Source organism: Myotis nattereri, assembly GCF_964212035.1.
Source record: "Myotis nattereri genome assembly, chromosome: 1".
In the NCBI taxonomy this organism is placed as follows: domain Eukaryota; kingdom Metazoa; phylum Chordata; class Mammalia; order Chiroptera; family Vespertilionidae; genus Myotis; species Myotis nattereri.
The window spans coordinates 51,050,577-51,070,609 of record NC_138075.1 but is presented as its reverse complement, the minus strand read 5'-3'; the positions used below and the strand labels follow the sequence as shown (position 1 = coordinate 51,070,609).

Below are 20,033 nucleotides of genomic sequence, written 5' to 3'. Positions count from 1 at the left end.
TGACCCTAATATATAAAGATATTTTGATTTTTAGAGAGAGGGAGAGAAACATTGATATGAATGAAACAGATCAGCTGCCCAAACTGGAATTGAATAGGTTACCTTTAAGTGCACAGGATGCCTAACTAAGCCACACCTGTCAGGGCAACCCTCATATTTTGAAGATTGCTTACCGATTATTTGAGAGACTAATGCAGCGGTTCTCAACCTGTGGGCCGCGACCCCTTTGGGGGTCGAACGACCCTTTCACAGCGGTCACCTAAGACCATCGGAAAACACATATATAATTACATATTGTTTTTGTGATTAATCACTATGCTTTAATTATGTTCAATTTATAACAATGAAAATTCATCCATAATTTCCTGGCGTATGAGCTCCCAACCTTCCTATCTACTTCTCTCCCCTAAGTTCCAGACCTGCATTTTCAGTCTATAGGGCAGTGATGGCGAACCTATGACACGCGTGTCAGAGGTGACATGGGAACTCACTTTTTTGGTTGATTTTTCTTTGTTAAATGGCATTTAAATACATAAAATAAATATCAAAAATATAAGTCTTTGTTTCACTATGGTTGCAAATATCAAAAAATTTCTATATGTGACATGACACCAGAGTTAAGTTAGGGTTTTTCAAAATGCTGACACAGCAAGCTCAAAAGATTTGCCATCACTGCTATAGGATCTATAGTACATCACCTTTATTGTACTGCTGCTATTTGGTTGAAAACGTAACTGTTGTTTTTTCACCACATCCATACTCTTCCTCTAATATATTAAGTCTGTGGCACCACTAAGGCTAAAACCCCTCAGCTGTCTTTGAAACCTCTCATTTCATAATTCCACATAATTACTGTTTCATGTGCCATGACCTTCAATTCACCTTTGTATTCCCAACACCTATTGTCTGTTACTGAGTTGTGACCCAATGTTATTTGAGGTAGACATTCATTTTGATGACAGGGCTAACTCTGATGGCTAACTTTTTTTTTTTTTTAAATATATTTTATTGATTTTTTACAGAGAGGAAGGGAGAGGGATAGAGAGTTAGAAACATCGATGAGAGAGAAACATCGATCAGCTGCCTCCTGCACACCCGCCACTGGGGATGTGCCCACAACCAAGGTACATACCCTTGACCGGAATCGTACCTGGGACCCTTCAGTCCACAGGCCGACACTCTATTCACTGAGCAAAACCGGTCAGGGCTGATGGCTAACTTTTAAATGACTTTCCAATTTACATCTTTACCATCTGCCTGCTATTTATATGGTTAACACTGCCTTTTCATAAGTCTTCCTCATTTCTAAATAATCCTTAAATTTGTAAATTTCCTAAAATTGATGTCATCTTGCTCAAAAAGCCTTCAATGTCTCCTGATTACTTTCAAAATCTGGAATACAGTTCATGCTTCCACTGTCAAGCTCTAACTTACCTCTCCATCTCCCATTTATTATTCTTTAGTCCCTTACTTGTGACATGGACACATTTGCGATTTCCTAAACCTGCACTTTTCATATGATTTTTCCTCATGCTCTAATGCTCTGCTTCCTTTTTGCCCATATTAATATTTTACTTGTTTTCAAACACAGCTCAAAGGCCATTTTTACCATGAGTTTCTCTTATGTGCAAGCATCCCATTTTCTTATTCCTATGCACTATTGTGCCATTTGACTATTCTGCCTTGTATTATAGCTAAGTGTGTGTGTGTGTGTGTGTGTGTGTGTATGTATGTATATGTATATGTGTGTGTGTATATATATATATATATATATATATATATATATATATATCCCCACGTAGACTAGGAAATACCCTTAAGTCAGAAATCAATCTTATCCTATTTAATAATAGACAAACATGGTAATTAACCATACCTCCGCTACACTTCCCATTGGCTAATCAGGGTGATATGCAAATTAACTGCCAACCAAGATGGTGGCCGGCAGCCATGCAGCTGAAGCGAACATGAGGCTTGGTTGCCCCGATGATGGAGGAAGTCAAGGTTCCCTGCCTGCTGCAGCCCAGCTCTGAGCTCCGGATGCAACAATGTTGCAATTATAGAGCTAAACAAACCCCAGATACCTGCTTTCAGCAGGCCGGTCTCGGAGCTGGAGCCGCAACAAAGTTTCAATTATAGAAGGTAAATAAATCCCAGAATAAAAAAAAAAAAACAAGAAAAAAAAGGAGAGACTGGGAGCTTCAGTTGCAGGCTTGGCCTGCCTGAAAACAGCCCTCAGCCCCTCATCCAGGCTGGCCAGGCACCCCAGTGGGGACCCCCACCATGAAGGGGGTGCAGGCAGTCTGAAAACAGCCATCAGCCCCTCACCCAGGCTGGCCAGGCACCCAAGCAGGACCCCCACCCTGATCTGGGACACCCTTCAGGGCAAACCAGCCGGCCCCCACCCGTGCACCAGGCCTCTATCCTATATAGTAAAAGGGTAATATGCAAACTGACCCTAACAGCAGAAAGACTGGGAATGACTGGTCATTATGACACACACTGACCACCAGGGGGTAGATGCTCGGTGCAAGAGCTGCCCTCTGGTGGTCAGTGAGCTCCCACATGGAAGAGCTCTGCTCAGCCACAAGCCAGGCTGACGGCTGCCAGTACAGCAGTGGTGGTGGGAGCCTCTCCTGCCTCCTCAGCAGCGCTAAGGATGTCTGACTGCAGCTTAGGTCTGCTCCCCGCTGGCAAATGGACATCCCCTGAGAGCTGCCAGGCTGCCAGGCTGCCAGAGGGATGTCTGATTGCCATCTTAGGCCCAATCCCCCGGGGAGCAGGCCTAAGCCAGCAAGTGGTCATCCCCTGAGGGGCCCCAGACTGCGAGAGGGCACAGGCTGAGCTGAGGGACCTCCCATCCCCCCCATGTGCACAAATTTTTGTGCACCGGGCCATATATATATATATATATATATATATATATATATATATATATGCCTAAGCGACCACCGCAACCACAACAACTGAATGGACGACCGAACGGGCTGTGTGGGGCAACCAGGCCGGCAGGGGGGTTAGTGAGGGATGACCAAACGACTGAGCAGCAGGCTGCGTGGGGCAGCCAGGCCGGCAGGGGCGACCAAACAACAGAACAGCAGGCTGCGTGGGGCAACTAGGCCGGCACGGGGTGCAGTTGGCGGCAACCAGGCCATCGGGGGAGGGGGGCAGTGAGGGGTGAACACACTGGCAGAGGGGTGCAGTGAGGGTGACCAGGTTGGCGGGGGGGCAGTGAGGGTGACCAGGCTGGGGGGGGGGCAGTGGGGAGCAATCAGGCTGGTGGGGGGGCAGTTAGGGGCGATCATGCTTGCATGGGGGGCAGTTAGGGGCAATCAAGTCAGCAGGCAGATGCAGTTAGGGGCGATCAGGCAGGCAGGCAGGTGAGCAGTTAGGAGCCAGCAGTCCTGGATTGTGAGAGGGACATCCCCCAAGAGGTCCCAGATTGGAGAGGGTGCAGGCTGGGCTTAGGGGAACCCCCTCCCCTGCCCCGTGCACAAATTTCATGCACCTGGCCTCTAATGTTGATGTTTTGTGTTGTCCTTTCTCCTTTCCACCCTAAACCTAATTCTTCTATATCCCTAAAATGTTCATGGCATTTGTGGTGGCTTAAATATATGCTCACAAATTCTTTTTATATTCCTTCCTTCAAGAGGTGAAACTAAATTATTTCTAATATGGAGAATGTGGCAGAAGACAGTGCTTTATTTCCAAGACTCAGGTATAAGATATTGTGGCTTCCTCCTTGCTCACTCTGGGGTAGCCAGCTGCCATGCCAAGACATTCAAGCTGACCTATGGAGAGATGCATGCAGTGAGGAGAGGATTCCTGGCAATAACCAGTGAGAGACTGACATCCCACCCCCACCAACAGTGAGCCTTCTTGGAAGCAGATGCTCCAACTCCAGACAACCCTTCAAGTGACTGCAGCCTCAGCCAAGGACTTGACTGTAACTTTATTAGAGGCTGTGAGCCACAGGCACCCAGCAGAGCGGCATCCAGGCTCCTGACACACACAAACTCTGAGATAACACATGTTTGTTATTTTAACTAGCCACATTTTGGGGTAATTTATTATGTAGCAATACATAGCAAATATAATATTCCAACCTGAAACCCAAGGAATAGAAATGGTGAAAGAAAATGAACATTTTTATTGAATTTCTTCCTATTGTCTTACTTTCTCAATGCATAAAACCATCACTTACCCAGCACTCCAAATGAGAAACATGAGGCCAAACTTGACTCTCCCTACCAACCATATCACTGAATTATCATTTTTCTATTATCACTTAAGTCCATCCCTATACTTCCAGCTTTAACTCAGAGCCTTTACCATTTTTTAATTACAGCAGAGATTTCCAATTTTTCTTTCTTCCTACAGTCTTTCCCAGCTCCACTCCATTCCATTTCTTAGACCAGTGGCTCTCAACCTTCCTAATGCCGTGACCCTTTAATACAGTTCCTCATGTTGTGGTGACCCCCAACCATAACATTATTTTCGTTGCTACTTCATAACTGTAATTTTGCTACTGTTATGAATCATAATGTAAATATCTGATATGCAGGATGTATTTTCATTGTTACAAACTGAACATAATTAAAGCATAGTGATTAATCACAAAAACAATATGTAATTATATATGTTTTCCCATGGTCTTAGGCGACCCCTGTGAAAGGGTCGTTTGACCCCCAAAGGGTTTGCGACCCACAGGTTGAGAACCGCTGCCTTAGACTAATGGCAACAAAAGGTTTCCCAAGCACATATCTCATCATGTTATTTGTTAAGTTTTATTAATTTTAGAGGGAGAGGAAGGGAGAAGAGAGAAACATTGATATGCGAGTGCAACTTCGATTAACAGCCTGCTGCAAGCCCCCTTCTAGGGATGGAGCCCACAACCCAGGCAGGGCATGTGCCCTGACTGGGGATTAAACCAGCAGCCTTTTGGTTCAGAGGACAATGACCAACCAATTGAGCCACACTGGTCAGGGACTGTTATTTACTTTTATTAAAATTCACTACTTGCTCTCACATTGCACAGGACAAATTTTAAATGTCACAGGATGGCAGGTTTGTCCCTGTCCTGTATCTTTTATTCTCATCTCCTATGTCCACAGCCTATAATCTGTTTATCTTTCACCTTTGCATATTCGGCTTTCTTTCATACTTCCCTTATAACTCCTACTCTTGATTTTGAGAGAGAGAAAGGAGAAACACTGATTTGTTGTTCCACTTATTCATGCATTCATTGATTGATTCTTGTATGTATCCTGACTGGGGATCGAACCCACAACCTTGGCATATTGGGACGATGCTCTAACCAACTGAGCTACCCAGCTAGGACCTAACTCTCACTCATTTTTAAAAGACTCAGCTCAAGTCTTTATCTCAGAAAATCTGCCTTAATTACCAGGTCTAGGTTAGATGACTTTCTCATATAACTTTACCAGAGCACTTACTTACATAGATCAGTATCATGTCCTTCATTGGAATGTGAGCTTCTGGGGAAAAGAATCTATCCCTGACATCTACATATTCATTTATTCATACAGCCAACCTATATTTACTAAATAACTACAAGACAGACACTTATGTTAGGTGTGGTTATATAATGGTGAACAAAACAAATATGCCCGTCCTGGCAGAGCATGGAGTCTATTATTGAAGAAAAAAGACAATTAAGTCAAATAAACAAATAAATATTGTGATATATGTATACATATACGCTATGAAAGAGTGGGACCTACTTTAGATCAAGTTTTACTGAATAAAATATTTTCCAAGAGGTATGTATAAATTATACCTTCACCGTGGACATATAAATGGGCTAGGTTCATCACACCCTTGCTAACACTGAGTGTTTTGTTCTTAGAGAAAAAAAAAATCTTTGCTTATACTATCAATGTCATTTTGTTACTTACACATTCTCAGCACTAAGAATCATGAACAAGAACACAAGACATGATCAAATATGTTTTATAAAAGGCTTACTTAAGCACAAGTGGAAAACTAAGACTAGCTTTACATACATTATCACAGTTACTTAAATGTATGGCTAAGATAATTTCAAAATAATCACTTGCAAGATCAATCATTTTACTAAGTAAAAAGTAGTATTAAAAAAAGAAAATGAAAAGCCAAGACTTTCTGGTATTTAGAAGTCTGAAGAAATCGTCTGGTTCTTTTAAAAGAGCAAATTCCAAGGGAATCCCTGACTTTCCCTAGGTTAAATGCCAAATGATTCACAACTAAAGTATTTCTGGGACATGGGAGTCTGTGACAAAGCTAAAAACAAAACAAAACAAAAAACCAAATCCATTAAAAAAGAGGCTCAATGTTTTAAAAGGCGAAAGATTTATGCGATCTGAAGAGAAACCAGAGTATAAGGGGCTCAATGTTTTAAAAAGGAAGTGGGAGGATGAGGAAATCATATGTTAAAATACATAAAACAATTTTACTAATAATTACTCATTAAATAAAAATACTTTATAACTGACCAAAAGTCTAAACAAAACAAAACTTGGTAATCGAAGATGAAAATGCTGAATTCTTATCACAGTTGGGAACATTTCTAGGAGTCTAGAAATTTCTAGATTTCTTATATTGTAAATTTCTAATATTAATATAAAACACATAAAAATTACAAAAACAAAGCTCATATTGCCGTAGATTACAAAACCTGCTTTACAAATGTTGCATGTATCTCTGAAAACTTTAGTGGACATTAAAGCACAAGAATATAAAAATTAAATAAGTCCACCCCTTCTTAAGACTAAATTAGCTACATTAATATCAGCTGATCATGTACTTTCCCAAATTCACTGATATGGTTATAGAAAATTTAAATTAATCAGTATAGATAAGGGAAAAATAGCTTATGTTTTACCACACATTAGCCTTATCAGCTGAAATAATGAGATGTTTCTGGAAAACATGCTCATCTCTGTTTTCAGTGTATTTCAACACTCAGCTGGGATTTGTGCCAAGAGATAGAGGTATTGGTCATCAAACCTGTAACATAATAAAAGCTGTTTTAACAAAGTGATGGTTGCCCAACTAAAATTGTTAACTTTTCAAAGGCAGGAAGCTTATTATTTTAAAATTTGGCTTCTGCAATGGAATTTTGCTAAGCTTTTAAAGGTATTAACTTTATTAACCTGCAACAATCATCATTTAAAAATCATATATAAAAACTGTCACAATTGGTCAGAAACAAGGTTTCATGTTGCTCCAAATTATCTCTGACAGTGGCAAGACTTAACCATTTGAGCCACTCTCAGCAGGCTGGTGATATAGCTCAATTAATATAACACACAATAAGTGTTGCTCTTGAAAAAAAAGCAAATTATTTTCCTATTTATAATTTTTGAAAAAGGTTTATTACAAAAATAATTTTCTTTGCTATATATTTCTCTGCCATGATAATGTTAAAACATATCTAGGTTCTCCTCAAACATCAAGAGTTAAGAGTATAGCATTCCATTTTAGTTAAAACATTCCCACACAGCCAACACATTTTTTCAAGGCACTCTAAGAACTCTCAAGGACACTACAGGAAAAAAGTTCATCTTGTCTACTGATCTTTTAGGCATGTGTCCCCTCAAACTTTTCTGAATTGAACTGCTATAACTGTTTCTTCTTCATTTCCCACGGTAGAGTCCTTATGTTATTTTTCTTTTATTTGGAGCCACTCCTTCATTTTCAACTTGCTGAGCAGGCAGGCTTTTGGTTTCCGTGGAAACTGGATTCCTGCGGCTGTGTGTAGGCATTCTTGTTCCACTAATCTAAGAGATGAAGCAAAGAACAGAAAATGGTTTAACCTGTTTACAACACATTTATATACAGTCATTATTAGCACATGTATTACTTTCTTTGTGAGTGGTCCTTGTATATTTTTTAATCCCTAACCACCTGGCTGCTTCTGAATAAGCTTTAATCTCACAAAGTTTGAAAGGGCTAAATTTTCAAGATCAGGGTAGATGAAGAGAAGTGGAGGGGAAACCACTTTCCATGTTAAATTTGGAAGAGGTTGAAAGGTTAAATTAGAAAATGAGGGAATTACAGGCCTTTTTAGCAACATGTCTGCCATAACAAAGCTGAAGGGCAGGCGAGAGAAATGAAAACTATGAAGGGAGGGAAAGGAAATACAAGAAGGTTAGAGCTGGCAAAGGGGGAGAAATTCCAAAATGGAAGGAGACCACAGAGGACGGAAAAAGAGAAAGAAGGGAAGTGGGGGAAGAAACTTTTTGGGGTGCTAGTTCTGCCTTAATGTCTACTCTTCGGTGCAAGTTGCTGCTCATCCTCACTTTCTAGCTATAATTCATTGTCTAGGGAAGAGAGAGATATAGTCTTAAGACACAATCCCTTGCTAATTATAGTCATTCTGAAGATGAGATCTAGAAATGCTGCCATCTCCTTGGCCACTGAGAGAGCATAAAGTTTTAAAATAGTTAATGGAGAGCCATGCCTCACAGAGGACCAAACCTGCATAACCTGAGACCTTTCCCCCAGAACCTGTCCATATCTGCTTCTATTTTTCTTTTTAAAAATATGATTTTATTGATTTTCAGAGAGAGAGGAACATCAATGAGAGAGAAATATCATTGACTGGATTCCTTCTGCAGGCCATGTGTCCTGCAGGACATATGCCCTGACCAGGAATCAAACCGGGGACCTCTGGGTTCCTGGGATGATGCTCAATGACTGAGCCACACTGGCCAGGCTCTGCCTCTATTTTCCCTAGCCACCTTGTAGCCTTCACATCTTGTCCAGTGAAGTGTAGACCTTGGAGTAATGGGTGATACTGGAACTCCCAACACTCTTATTCCTAATCCAACAGACATATTACTAGCATTGTTCCAAAGGGTTACTCGCTCACTAAGAATGAAGCAGACCCCAGCTTCTCTCACCTAATATCTTGTCCCTTTAGGGGCATTTTTTGGTTTACAATTAGATGACTAGAAAGGACAAACTTGAGTTGGGATCTGAGTCTGCTAGTCTGTCTGAATCTGATGAACTACTGTAACATACTGATTAGAAAAGTGCTATGGCTTTTAGATTATCTAGACTACTCCCCACTGAAGCTAGTATCCTATATAATAAAAGCCCAGCGACCAAAACGGCAGAACGACTAGAGACCAGAATGACAGTGGCCCCTCGCCCCAGCTGCCCTACTCCCCAGTGGGACCCCTACCCTGATCGGGGGAGTGGTAGGCTGGCAAACCACCTGTGGCCCCTTGCCCCAGCCAGCCCCACCCCCCAGGGGGACCCCAGCCCAATCCGGGGTCCCCATCAGGGCAGGCTGGCTGGCCCCCACCTATGCACCAGGCCTCTATTCTATATAATAAAAGGATAATATACAAATTGATCCTAATAGCGGAATGACCAGACCGATCGCTCGACTGGTCACTATGAGGCGCACTGACCATCTTTTGGTCCCTTTCCCTGACCGGCAGGCTCCAATCGCCGATGATGAACGGGGAACCGGGGGTGGGTGGTGGCAGGGGACACGGGGGTGGGGGGAGGGGAGGAGTTGGGGGTGGTGGTGGTGGGGTGGGGGGTGGGCTGGCTGCAGGCAGCTGGAGAAGATGGCCCTGATCACAGGCCAGGCCTAAGGATTGTACCCGCACACGAATTTCATATGCCAGGCCTCTAGTTTACTATAAAAGTATACTGACCACACTGTTATCTACAATATCACTGAGGAAAGCAAGCATTCTGAAATTTCCATTGTAAGACTGTGTGTGTGTGTGTGTGTGTGTGTGTGTGTGTGTAATGAATGTTTATTACAGAGATTGCTGAAGAAGAAAAGAGCTAGGCACAGACCCATTGCAAAAGGACTGGAAGCAGAAGTCAGGAATAGCACAAAAAGCAAATGGGATCCTCCTATTAAGCTTTGCTCTGTGCAGAGGGAGGCTCTACTGGGGTACTCTTAGGGTTTTAGTGCCTAAGGCACTACATGAAGATGAGATCTCAATTCAAGTAGACTAGAGACTAGGGGATCACATTAGAGGCAGAAACATTTGTTATATGAGTTTTTACACCATGAAATAGATGATTTCTGTTTCATATAGTGTCTTATTTCCCCAAGTTCCCTGAAGCTTTGGTCTTTTCCTATTGCTATTAAGGCTAGTATCCCCATCTGTGCCTACCTTGGTTAGATTAGAACGTCCAATTTCTATGGCCTAACTAGCAGGAAGTAGGGAGGAAAGTGGGGTAACTCCCACTCAATGTAGGGCTAGATTAGGGAGGTATGTCAGAGGTCACCAAAAACTTTCCATGGGCTTAGAGAAAAAAATCAAACCAAGCATTAGTTACCTAATTTCGAGTGTACCTAATGCTGAGCTATACAACTGGGCCTTGGATAACCTCATTAAGTATTTGTCCTTGGACTGAATGCATGAAGCAGCTTTTTTTTTTTTTTAAAAAAAAATTGTATTGATTTCAGAGAAGAAGGGAGAGAGAGATAAAACCATCAATGATGAGAGAGATCATTGATTGGCTGACTCCTGCATGCCCCACACTAGGGATCGAGCCCACAACCCAGGCATATGCCCTGACTGGTTATCGAACCGACTTCCTGGTTCATAGGCTGACACTCAACCAGGCTGCATGAACCATCCTAAAAAAATACAAATGAACAAAGTGTTCAGTAGTATATATATAGTTGAATTGTTTAACTTGGCATTTATGTGGCCAAATCCTGGACATACTGAATTGTGTCAAGATATTAAAAGGAATAAGCCACTACACAGAGAATTATTGAGAAACTAACATCAGACTTTCTAAAGCAAAAGGAAATCATTATTCTAGAAATAATATAAATCCTTCAAAAATAGTTTTCAATTACTATTGTTTAGTTAAGAAAATTGTGCTTTAGGAGGTTATAAAAATCACTACTTATATTACATGTAAACTAGAAATAGCCAACCAAAATTTTAGATGAAATGACTTAAAATGCTAACAACTAACTTTCTCTAATCTTTCACTAGTAGCAACTAATTAACATTTATAGATCTTCTTGAACAAAGTTAGCTAAGAATGTGTAAGGAGTCCTCATTTCTAAAAAGATCTTCTCAAACAGTAACATTAAGAAACTGAAAAACATATAAACACCCATTCACTAACTTATGGAAAAAAATTTCAGCTATTTTTCAAAGAACTTGAGTATATTTACTCACAAAGAAAGAAAATACAAGAATGGAAAACATCCACAGGATAGACAAGTGATATATGTTCTGGGACACACATGTTAAAGAGATTACAGAACTCAGACAATGATTTTGACTCAAAGATTTTTGGCAACACAGAAGGAAAATACACTGGGTTTTTGCTTACTGAACATTCATATTCATATTTGTAGGGGACAAAACTTTTACTAAAACTAAACTCAAATTGAAATTTCTTTCGTGATATAAAGAGTGAGTGACGTGGTAAAGAGTATTTCTAGTCATGGCTTTACAGATGTTTCAGATAGAGAAAAATCATTCAACTGGTATTTCTGGGAAGGATTCTATAAAGAGAGTAACATTAATTATAATTCAATAAATACTGAGTTATACAATACTTAGCAAAACACAAAGTCTTTAACATTTCATTGTACTTTTTTTGGGGGGGGGGTCGTTGGGAGAGGCTTAGAAAACAAACATTTATTTCTCACAGTTCTGGAGGCAGAAAAGTACAAGATCAAGGTACTGGCAAATTCTGTTCTGGTGAGAACTTGTGTCCTGGTTTGTAGACGGCTGTCTTCTTGTTGCATCCTCACATGGCAGGGAGTGTTTTATTGTACTTTTAATAAGGCACATTGCATTCCCTAATTACTAACACTTAATATGTTTTTATATCCTGCATATCAATTTTTAATTGCATCATAATTTTATTGTATGTATTCTTCTGTAAATTGTCTCAAATATTTAATGAAGTAAAGCAGTATCATAAACAAAAACTACCAAAAACATAACTTTGCTTTTCATAGGAACACAAGGATTTAACTATGTGGATACCTTACTCATGCCTTCTCCCCATCCCCCACCAGGGCAAGCTAGTAGAATTTCCTTTAGTTGATTTATAAAGCTTACAAAAAAAGAGAAAGTTTCCTGACATAACAACTGAACTCAGTAGGGCATACAACTTTATCTATCCTTCCTATGGATGAAATTTTTACAATGGTATTATGATTAATATGGCAAATGTGGATATCAGGGTGAAACACTATATACTTGGTGAAATAGATTAATAATAAACAACACAATGGAACATTTATTTTAAAAAGAGATCTTACCTTTTGTTGTGTTGTGGGACCCAGTGACTTAGGTGGAAAAGTACAAGGTATTCTTCCATGATGTATATGATATGGTAACAACAGATTGGGGTCTAATGGAACCCAGGGAACTGAGAGACTGGAAGGTACAGCAGGAAGGCTGCAATGTGTTTTATGCAAATTGTATGCTGTCCTAGTAACTTTTCCATCGGAGGTCTTGTAGATCAGGAGAGAAGAATCTTCTGCTGCATGGGACAACAAGTAGGAACCCTCCTGCAAGCTAAATCCACAGAATAAAACTCAACTCAGTGTGTCAATTTTAATAGCATTTTCTTAATCATGGTCTATGAGTAAAATAAAAAACAATATGGGAATAGGATATCACCTCTAAAAATACTTTTATGACCAAATAAGATTTAAGAAGTCTTTTAAACTATTTTCACATCTTTTAGGTAACTAATTTTAATTCTTATTCCAAAGTTCAAGATATATAATTATTTTCATTTTACTGTCTTATCAGCCACTTTGTAAGTTTTCAATAATTTAATGGGAAACAAATAGTCTGCCTAATTCTCTAATCCATGGACAACACATTTATACAGAAAGACATTTCATGAATGTACATTTTTATAATCCTTATACAGAACATTTTAATCCATTCAACCAACATTGCACCTACTTTGTATTTAGTAATAGGTGAAGAGAGATACAAAAATGAATGTGACACATTCACCACACTTAGCAGTTTAAAAGAAAGTAGCAGAAACAGTCAACAGAACAATCACAATACAATATGAGGTGCTACAAAAATAAGAGTAACAATAACAGTTGATATATATTGAATGTTTATCATGAGTTAACTCTTGTACTGCTTATATCCATTTTATTACTAAATCCTCCACAACAAACCTTCAAGGCATAATATTATTAACCCTATCTATCTATCTATCTATCTATCTATCTATCCTATCTAATAATAGACAAACATGGTAATTAACCATATCTCCGACACGCTTCCCATTGGCTAATCAGGGCGATATGCAAATTAACTGCCAACCAAGATGGCGGCCGGCAGCGAGGCAGCTGAAGCGAACAGGAGGCAGCTCTAAGCTCCTGAAGCAACAGCTCCAAAAGATACAATGTTTCAATTATAGAAGCTAAATGATGGCGGTTAATTTGCATTTGCAGGCTCCAAGTGGTGGAGCGAAGCCAAACAGCCCCGAAGCTGCAGAGCGAGCAGCGAGGCCTCACCACCCCGGGATCAGCGGAGCCGTGAGGCCTCAGGGCCCCGGGATCAGCGGAGCTGAGAGGCGTCCAGCCCGGGATCAGCGGAATGGAGAGGCCTCCCGGCCCGGGATCAGCTGAGTGGAGAGGCCTCCCAGCCCGGGATCAGCGGAGCCGCGAGGCCTCAGGACCCCGGGATCAGCTGAGCGGAGAGGCCTCCTGGCCCCTGGAGCAGTGTCATGGGGGCGGTGCTGCAACCCCCAGATAGGCCCTGCTCTGTGGGTGACAGGGGGCAGTACCCCAACCCCTTATCAGCCTTGCTCTGTGGGTGACAGCGGCGGCGCCCCAACCCCCTGATCGACCCTGCTCTGTGTGTGACAGGGGGGAGCTCCCTAAACCCCTGATCAGCCCTGCTCTGTAGGTGACAGGGGGCGGCACCTCAACCCCCTAATCGGCCCTGCCCTGAGTGTGACAGGGGGCTGCACCCCAACACTCCCCCATCGGCCCTGCTCTGTTCCTGACAGGGGGCAGTGCCCCAACCCCCTGATCGGCCGGCTTTGTGTGTGACAGGAGGTGGTGCCACAACCTCCCGATCCGCCCTGCTCTGTGTGTGACAGGGGGCAGCACCCGAACCCCCTGATCGGCCAGCTCTGTGTGTGATAGGGGAAGGTGCCCCAACCCCCTGATCTGCCCTGCTCTGTGCGTGACAGGGGGTGGCACCACAACCTCCCCATCGGCCCTGCCTTGAGTGTGACGGGGGCAGTGCCCCAACCTCCCAATCCGCCCTGCTCTGTGCATGACAGGGGGCGGTGCCCCAACTCCCCAATCGGCCCTGCTCTGAGCCGGACCAGGGGCTGCAGGGCAGGCACCTAGGGATTGGGCCTGCCCTCTGCCACCTGGAAGCGGGCCTAAGCCAGCAGGTCATTATCCCAGGAGGGGTCCCAGACTGTGAGAGGGCACAAGTGGGGTTGAGGGACACCCCCCTCTGCCAATGCACAAATTTTTGTGCACCGGGCCTCTAGTCTATATATAAAAGACTTATATGCAAATTGTCCCCCTGGGAGTTCAATCACTTGCTATGATGTGCGCTGACCACCACGGGGAGGCATGGAACGAAGGAAGGCCCCGGCTGGCAGCCTGGGAAGGGAGGCCTGGGCTGGCAGCTGGAAGGCCCTGATCGGCCCTGATGGCTGGCCAGGCGTAAGGACCCTACCCATGCACAAATTTCATGTACCGGGCCTCTAGTACTAGGGACCCTACACATGCACGAATTTCTTGCACCGGGTCTCTAGTACTAGAGATAAATGGGAATTAGAGATGGTAAGCAATATGCCCAAAGTTCTGAGTATAAGCCTTGGATAAAAATCAGACAGTTGAACTCCACAGTCCATACCCTTAGTCATAATCTCCATTGTCACAGTAATCAGATCTGTCAAACATCAAATGTATATTTTTCCTTAGAAAGCTTTAGGGAATTCAGTGTATCAACATAAAGAGCTAAAAGAATATGATTAATATACTGTGCTTTCTTAGGATTTTACACTCTTTCAGCTCAAAAGTGCTAAGGAGAACATCAGTTTTCCCCCATAATATGTCATTAAAAATAAGAATTAATCATACTTTAGTGTTACGGATCTGCCTACAAACCTGATAAGTTACGTTTTCATTAAATTTTTAAACAGAAAAGTAATAGACCAAGATGGCACAGAATATTCTTACTCTCTGGAGCATTTCTTTACCAAACCATCACTTTCATATTTCCATATAAAGAAATGAATAATAGTTGATTTGGTAATAGGAATAAATAATATTTTAAAGATTGACATTTCATCAATGAAAATCATAGCTTAACTAACTTCACTAAAAATAAGGGTGGCTTTGGTTTACAGAAAGAATTTATAAAAATGAGACAGGTGCTCCAAAGAAGAGTATCTTAAAAGTGCCACAAAAGTACAATATACACGATGAATAAAATGGCCTCCCCAAAATGCCTATGTCCTAAACCCTAGAATCTGTGAATATGTTACACTACATGGCAAAGGAGAATCAAGATGAAATTCAGGTTCCTAATCAGCCGATTTTAAAACAGTAAGATTTTCCTGGGAGTTTACCTTAGTGCGCCCATTATAATCATAAGAGTCTTTATATGTAGAAAAGGGAGGCAGAAGACACTCAGAGAGAGATGCGACTGTGGAAGAGGTCAGAGTGATGCGATGTGAGGAGGACTCAATTTGCCTTTGAAATTTTGAAGATGGAGGAAGAGGGGCATGAGCCAAGGAAGCAGGTGGCCTCTAGAATACACAAACATCAAGGAAACAGAACACACCAGAGCCTTACAGAAAAAAAGCTGCCCTGCAATGCCTTGATTTTAGCCCAGGAGACCTGTTAGACTTCTGACTTATAGAACTGCAAGATAATAACTTCGTGTTGTTCTACAACACCAATTTTGTGGTAATTTTTTTTACATTTGCAGTAGACCTAATACACAAACTAAGATAGTGATAATAAAATTTCATAGAAAACTCTAAAGACTCAACCAAAAAACTACTAGATTTAATAAGTGAATTCAAGAAAGTAGCAGGATACAAAATTAACACCCAGAAATTGATGGCATTTTTGTTTTGTTAATCCTCACCTGAGTATATTTTTTCAATTGATTTTAGATAGAGTGGGAGGGAGGGAGGGAGAGAGGAGAGAGGGGGAAAGGGGGAGGGGGGAGGGGGGAGGGGGGGAGAGGAGAGGGGAGGGGAGGGGAGGGGAGTGAGGGGGGGAGAGGAGAGGGGAGGGGAGGGGAGGGGAGGGGAGGGGAGGGGAGGGGAGGGCAGAGGAGAGGGACATCTATTGGGTGCCTTCCACATGTGCCCTGAAAACTATAGGACATTGAAAAAAGAAACAGAGAAAGATACAAACAAGTGGAAGCATATACTGTGTTCATGGATTGAAAGAATAACATCTTTAATGTTATGAACATTTTAATATGTCCATACTACCCAAAGCAATAGACAGACACAATGCAATTCCTATTAAAATACCAATGGCATATTTCAAAGATCTAGAACAAATATTCCAAAAATTTATATGGAATCAAAAAAACCTCGAATAGCCTCAGCAATCTTGAGAAAGAACAACAAAGTTGGAGGGATCATAATACCAGATATCAAACTATACAAACAAAGCCATTGTAATCAAAACAGCCTGGTACTGACACAAGAACATGCATATAGAACAATGGAATAAAGCAGAGACCCCAGAAATCAACACACAATATTATGGTCAACTAATATTTGACAAAGGAGGCAAGAGCATATAATGGAGTAAAGATAGTCTTTTGAGAAAATTGGACAGGTACATGCAAAAAAAACGCAACAGAAAACAAAAAGAAACTAGACCACCAACTTACACTATACATAAGAATAAACTCAAAATAGATAAAAGGCTTAAATGTAAACCATGAAGCCATAAAAATCCTAGAAGAAAACATAGGCAGTAAAACCTCAGACATCTCACATAGCAGTATTTTTGCAAATACATCTCTTAGGGCAAGAGAAACAAAGGAAAAAATAAACAAATGAGACAACATCAAACTAAAAGCTCTGTACAACAAAAGAAACCATCCAACAAAATGAAAATGGAACCCACTATATGGGAGAACATATTTGCAAATGACATATCTGATAAGGGGTTATTTTCCAAAATATATAAAGAACTCATACAACTCAACACCAGGAAGGCTAACAATTCAATTTAAAAATGAGCAAAGTGAATAGACACTTCTCCAAAGAGGACAAACAGATGGCCAAGAGACATATGAAAAAATTCTCAAGGTCACTAATAATTAGAGAGATGAAAATAAAAACTATAATGAGATATCACCAGACACCTGTCAGAATGCTACCATCAATAAATCAACAAATAACAGAGCTGGCAAGGATGTGGAGAAAAAAGAACCCTAGTACACTGCCAGTGGGAATGCAGACACTGTGGCAAACAGTGTGGTGTTTCCTCAAAAAATTAAAAATGGAACTGCCCTTTGATCCAGTGATCCGACTTCTGGAAATTTATCCTGAGTCCCAATATACCAATCAGAAAGAAAATATGCACCCCTATGTTTAGAGCAGCATTATTTACAATAACTAAGATTCCAAGTGCCCATCAGTAGATGAGTTATCCACTCATCTGTGGTACATTTACACCATGGAATGTAGTTAAACCTTGCTACAAGGAACTAATTCAGGTGAGGGGGTGTCTGTTAAAGCTGGTCTCTTATAGAATAAAGTAAATTTTCCAAATACATATGTTAAAAATTTGACAAATTAGTTTACCTGTTTTTACTTATCCTATCTAGTTAAGAGGGAATATGCTAATTGACCCTCATGCCATCGCAAAGATGGTGGTGCCCACAGCCAATAAGGAGGGGGATATGCTAACTGACTGCCCTGCCCTCAAAGATGGCAGCACCCACAGCCACAAGATGGCGGTGCCCAGTCCCCTCAGTCCTGCTGGGGGATTAGTGAGGACGACCAAATGACTGAACAGCAGGCTGTGTAGGGCGACCAGGCTGGTGGGTGGCCATGAGGGGCGACCAGGCTGGTGTGGGGGGGCAGTTGGGGGCAACTTGGCTGGTGGGGGAGGGAGGCAGTGAGGGGAGACTAGGCCAGTGGGGGGGACAGTTGGGGGTGACCAGGCTGGCAGGGGTGGGTAGTTAGGGCCAACCAGGCAGGCAGGCAGGCAGGTGAGCGATTAGGAGCCAGCAGTCCAGGATTGTGAGAGGGATGTCCCCCGAGGGGTCCCGGATTGGAGAGGGTGCAGGCTGGCTGAGGGGACCCCTCCCTCCTGTGCATGAATTTCGTGTACCAGGCGTCTAGTGTAGACATGTTTGTGTAATTAAAATCAAACATGTATGAAAAGTTTAGTTTCACTGAAAAGTTTTCTATATGTATTACTGTAATTTTAAATTTATATTGAATAGGTCTAGTAAATGTGTGCATTCACCAGTCACCTCTAGTGACAAAGCAAATGCAAACAGCTGGGGCATGGCATAGAGCACATGGGAACATCTGCTGGCAGGCATTCAATTGCTGCCGAAAGTCACGCAATGCCACAACAGAATCAATTACCTCCCGTGCTAATTGATCACATGCTAATCATTTGCTGAACATTGTTATTGCAGATAACTGTCAATATGTAATATGTATTTACATCGGTGAAATTAATACAGTGTTTTCCCCAATATATGGCCTATATGCAAAAATTTATTAAAAATAACAGTGAATTGGTAACAATAACAAAAAACCTTTTAATTTAATTATAAGCAAATCTTATTAAAAGCATTTTAATATCATTAGGGTGTTAATTTTCACATGACATATGGACTGGAAATTTTGTCTGTTAAATCTGAAGTCCACCAAATCAAGGGTTTATGGTATGTGGCCGTAAAAAAGAAGGAACTCTTACCCTGTGTGACAGCATAGACCTGGGGAGTATAATGCTAAGCAAATAAGCCAATCAGAGAAAGACAGATATCACATGATCTCACTTATATGTGGAATCAAATGAACAAAATAAACTGACAAACAAAATGGGTCAAAAGGCATGGATATATGGGATAGACTGACTCAAATTATATCTCAGTAGGGAGGCGGGTGGGAGGGATGAGAGAGATTAACTAAAGAACATATATACATATATGCATAGCCCATGGACACAGATAATAGTGTGGTGAAAGCTTGGGGTGGGGTGGGAGGCTGGGTGGAGAGGAGCAAAAAGGGAGAAAATTGGGGACAACTGTAATACTCTCAACAATAAATAAATTTAAAAAAATTTCATGTATAAGCATTGTGTTTTATATGAATAACAGAATATATAAAATAAAAATCCTGCTACAGAATCACAGAATCTGAGAACTGAAAAGTACCTAGAAAATTACTGAACTCAACACCATCATTTCATAAGTAGGAGAGTTAGAACTTTGAGATTTTTGATCAGACTCTTTCTTGAATTGTTTTTTAGTTTATCTTTTGGTAAGGGCATAACAGAAAGACACAAAAGTTCATGTAACAAGTTCACTTATTTAGTTTGATAAATGACTGGGTGGAGAATCCATATTCTAATATTTTCCATGGAGCTAATGACTTTTGATCACTAGTCTATGTTGCTTCCTTACCCTGAAAATGTGAACAATATATCTATGGTAGGCTGAATAATTGTCACCCAGGATGTCCACATTCTAATCTCCAGAGCTGTTAATGTTACGTTTAATGGCTTTGCAAATGTGACAAGGAAAGCAGAAATTTGAGTGATTTGCTTTGAAGATGGAGATAGGAGTCAAAGGCAAGGGATACAGGCAGCCACTAGAAGCTGAAAAGTAAGGCAAGGAAATGATTGTCCCCTCAGAGCCTCCAGAAGGAACCAGCCCTGCTGACATGAGTTTAGTCCAATGGAAGATGATTTCAGGTTTCTGACCTGCAGAACTGTAAGAGAATACACTGTGTTGTTCTAAGTTTGTGGTAATCGTATGTTACAGTGGCAATAGGAAACCAATAAAATAAGCCTT

At 41.3% G+C, this 20,033-nt stretch overlaps 1 protein-coding gene across 1 annotated transcript in view; it reads right to left on the bottom strand.

Annotated features, from left to right (window-relative positions):
- Positions 1–5,957: 5,957 nt before the first annotated feature.
- ICE2 (interactor of little elongation complex ELL subunit 2) overlaps positions 5,958–20,033 on the bottom strand; it is a 62,558-nt gene continuing 48,482 nt past the window's right edge. Inside the window, exons 15-16 of the mRNA XM_081094769.1 lie at positions 12,278–12,536; positions 5,958–7,781 (exon numbers count right to left, since the gene is read on the bottom strand). Coding sequence (XP_080950895.1) covers positions 7,659–7,781; positions 12,278–12,536 — 382 coding nt within the window. The 3' untranslated portion in view covers positions 5,958–7,658. The remainder of the gene's footprint in view (positions 7,782–12,277; positions 12,537–20,033) is intronic.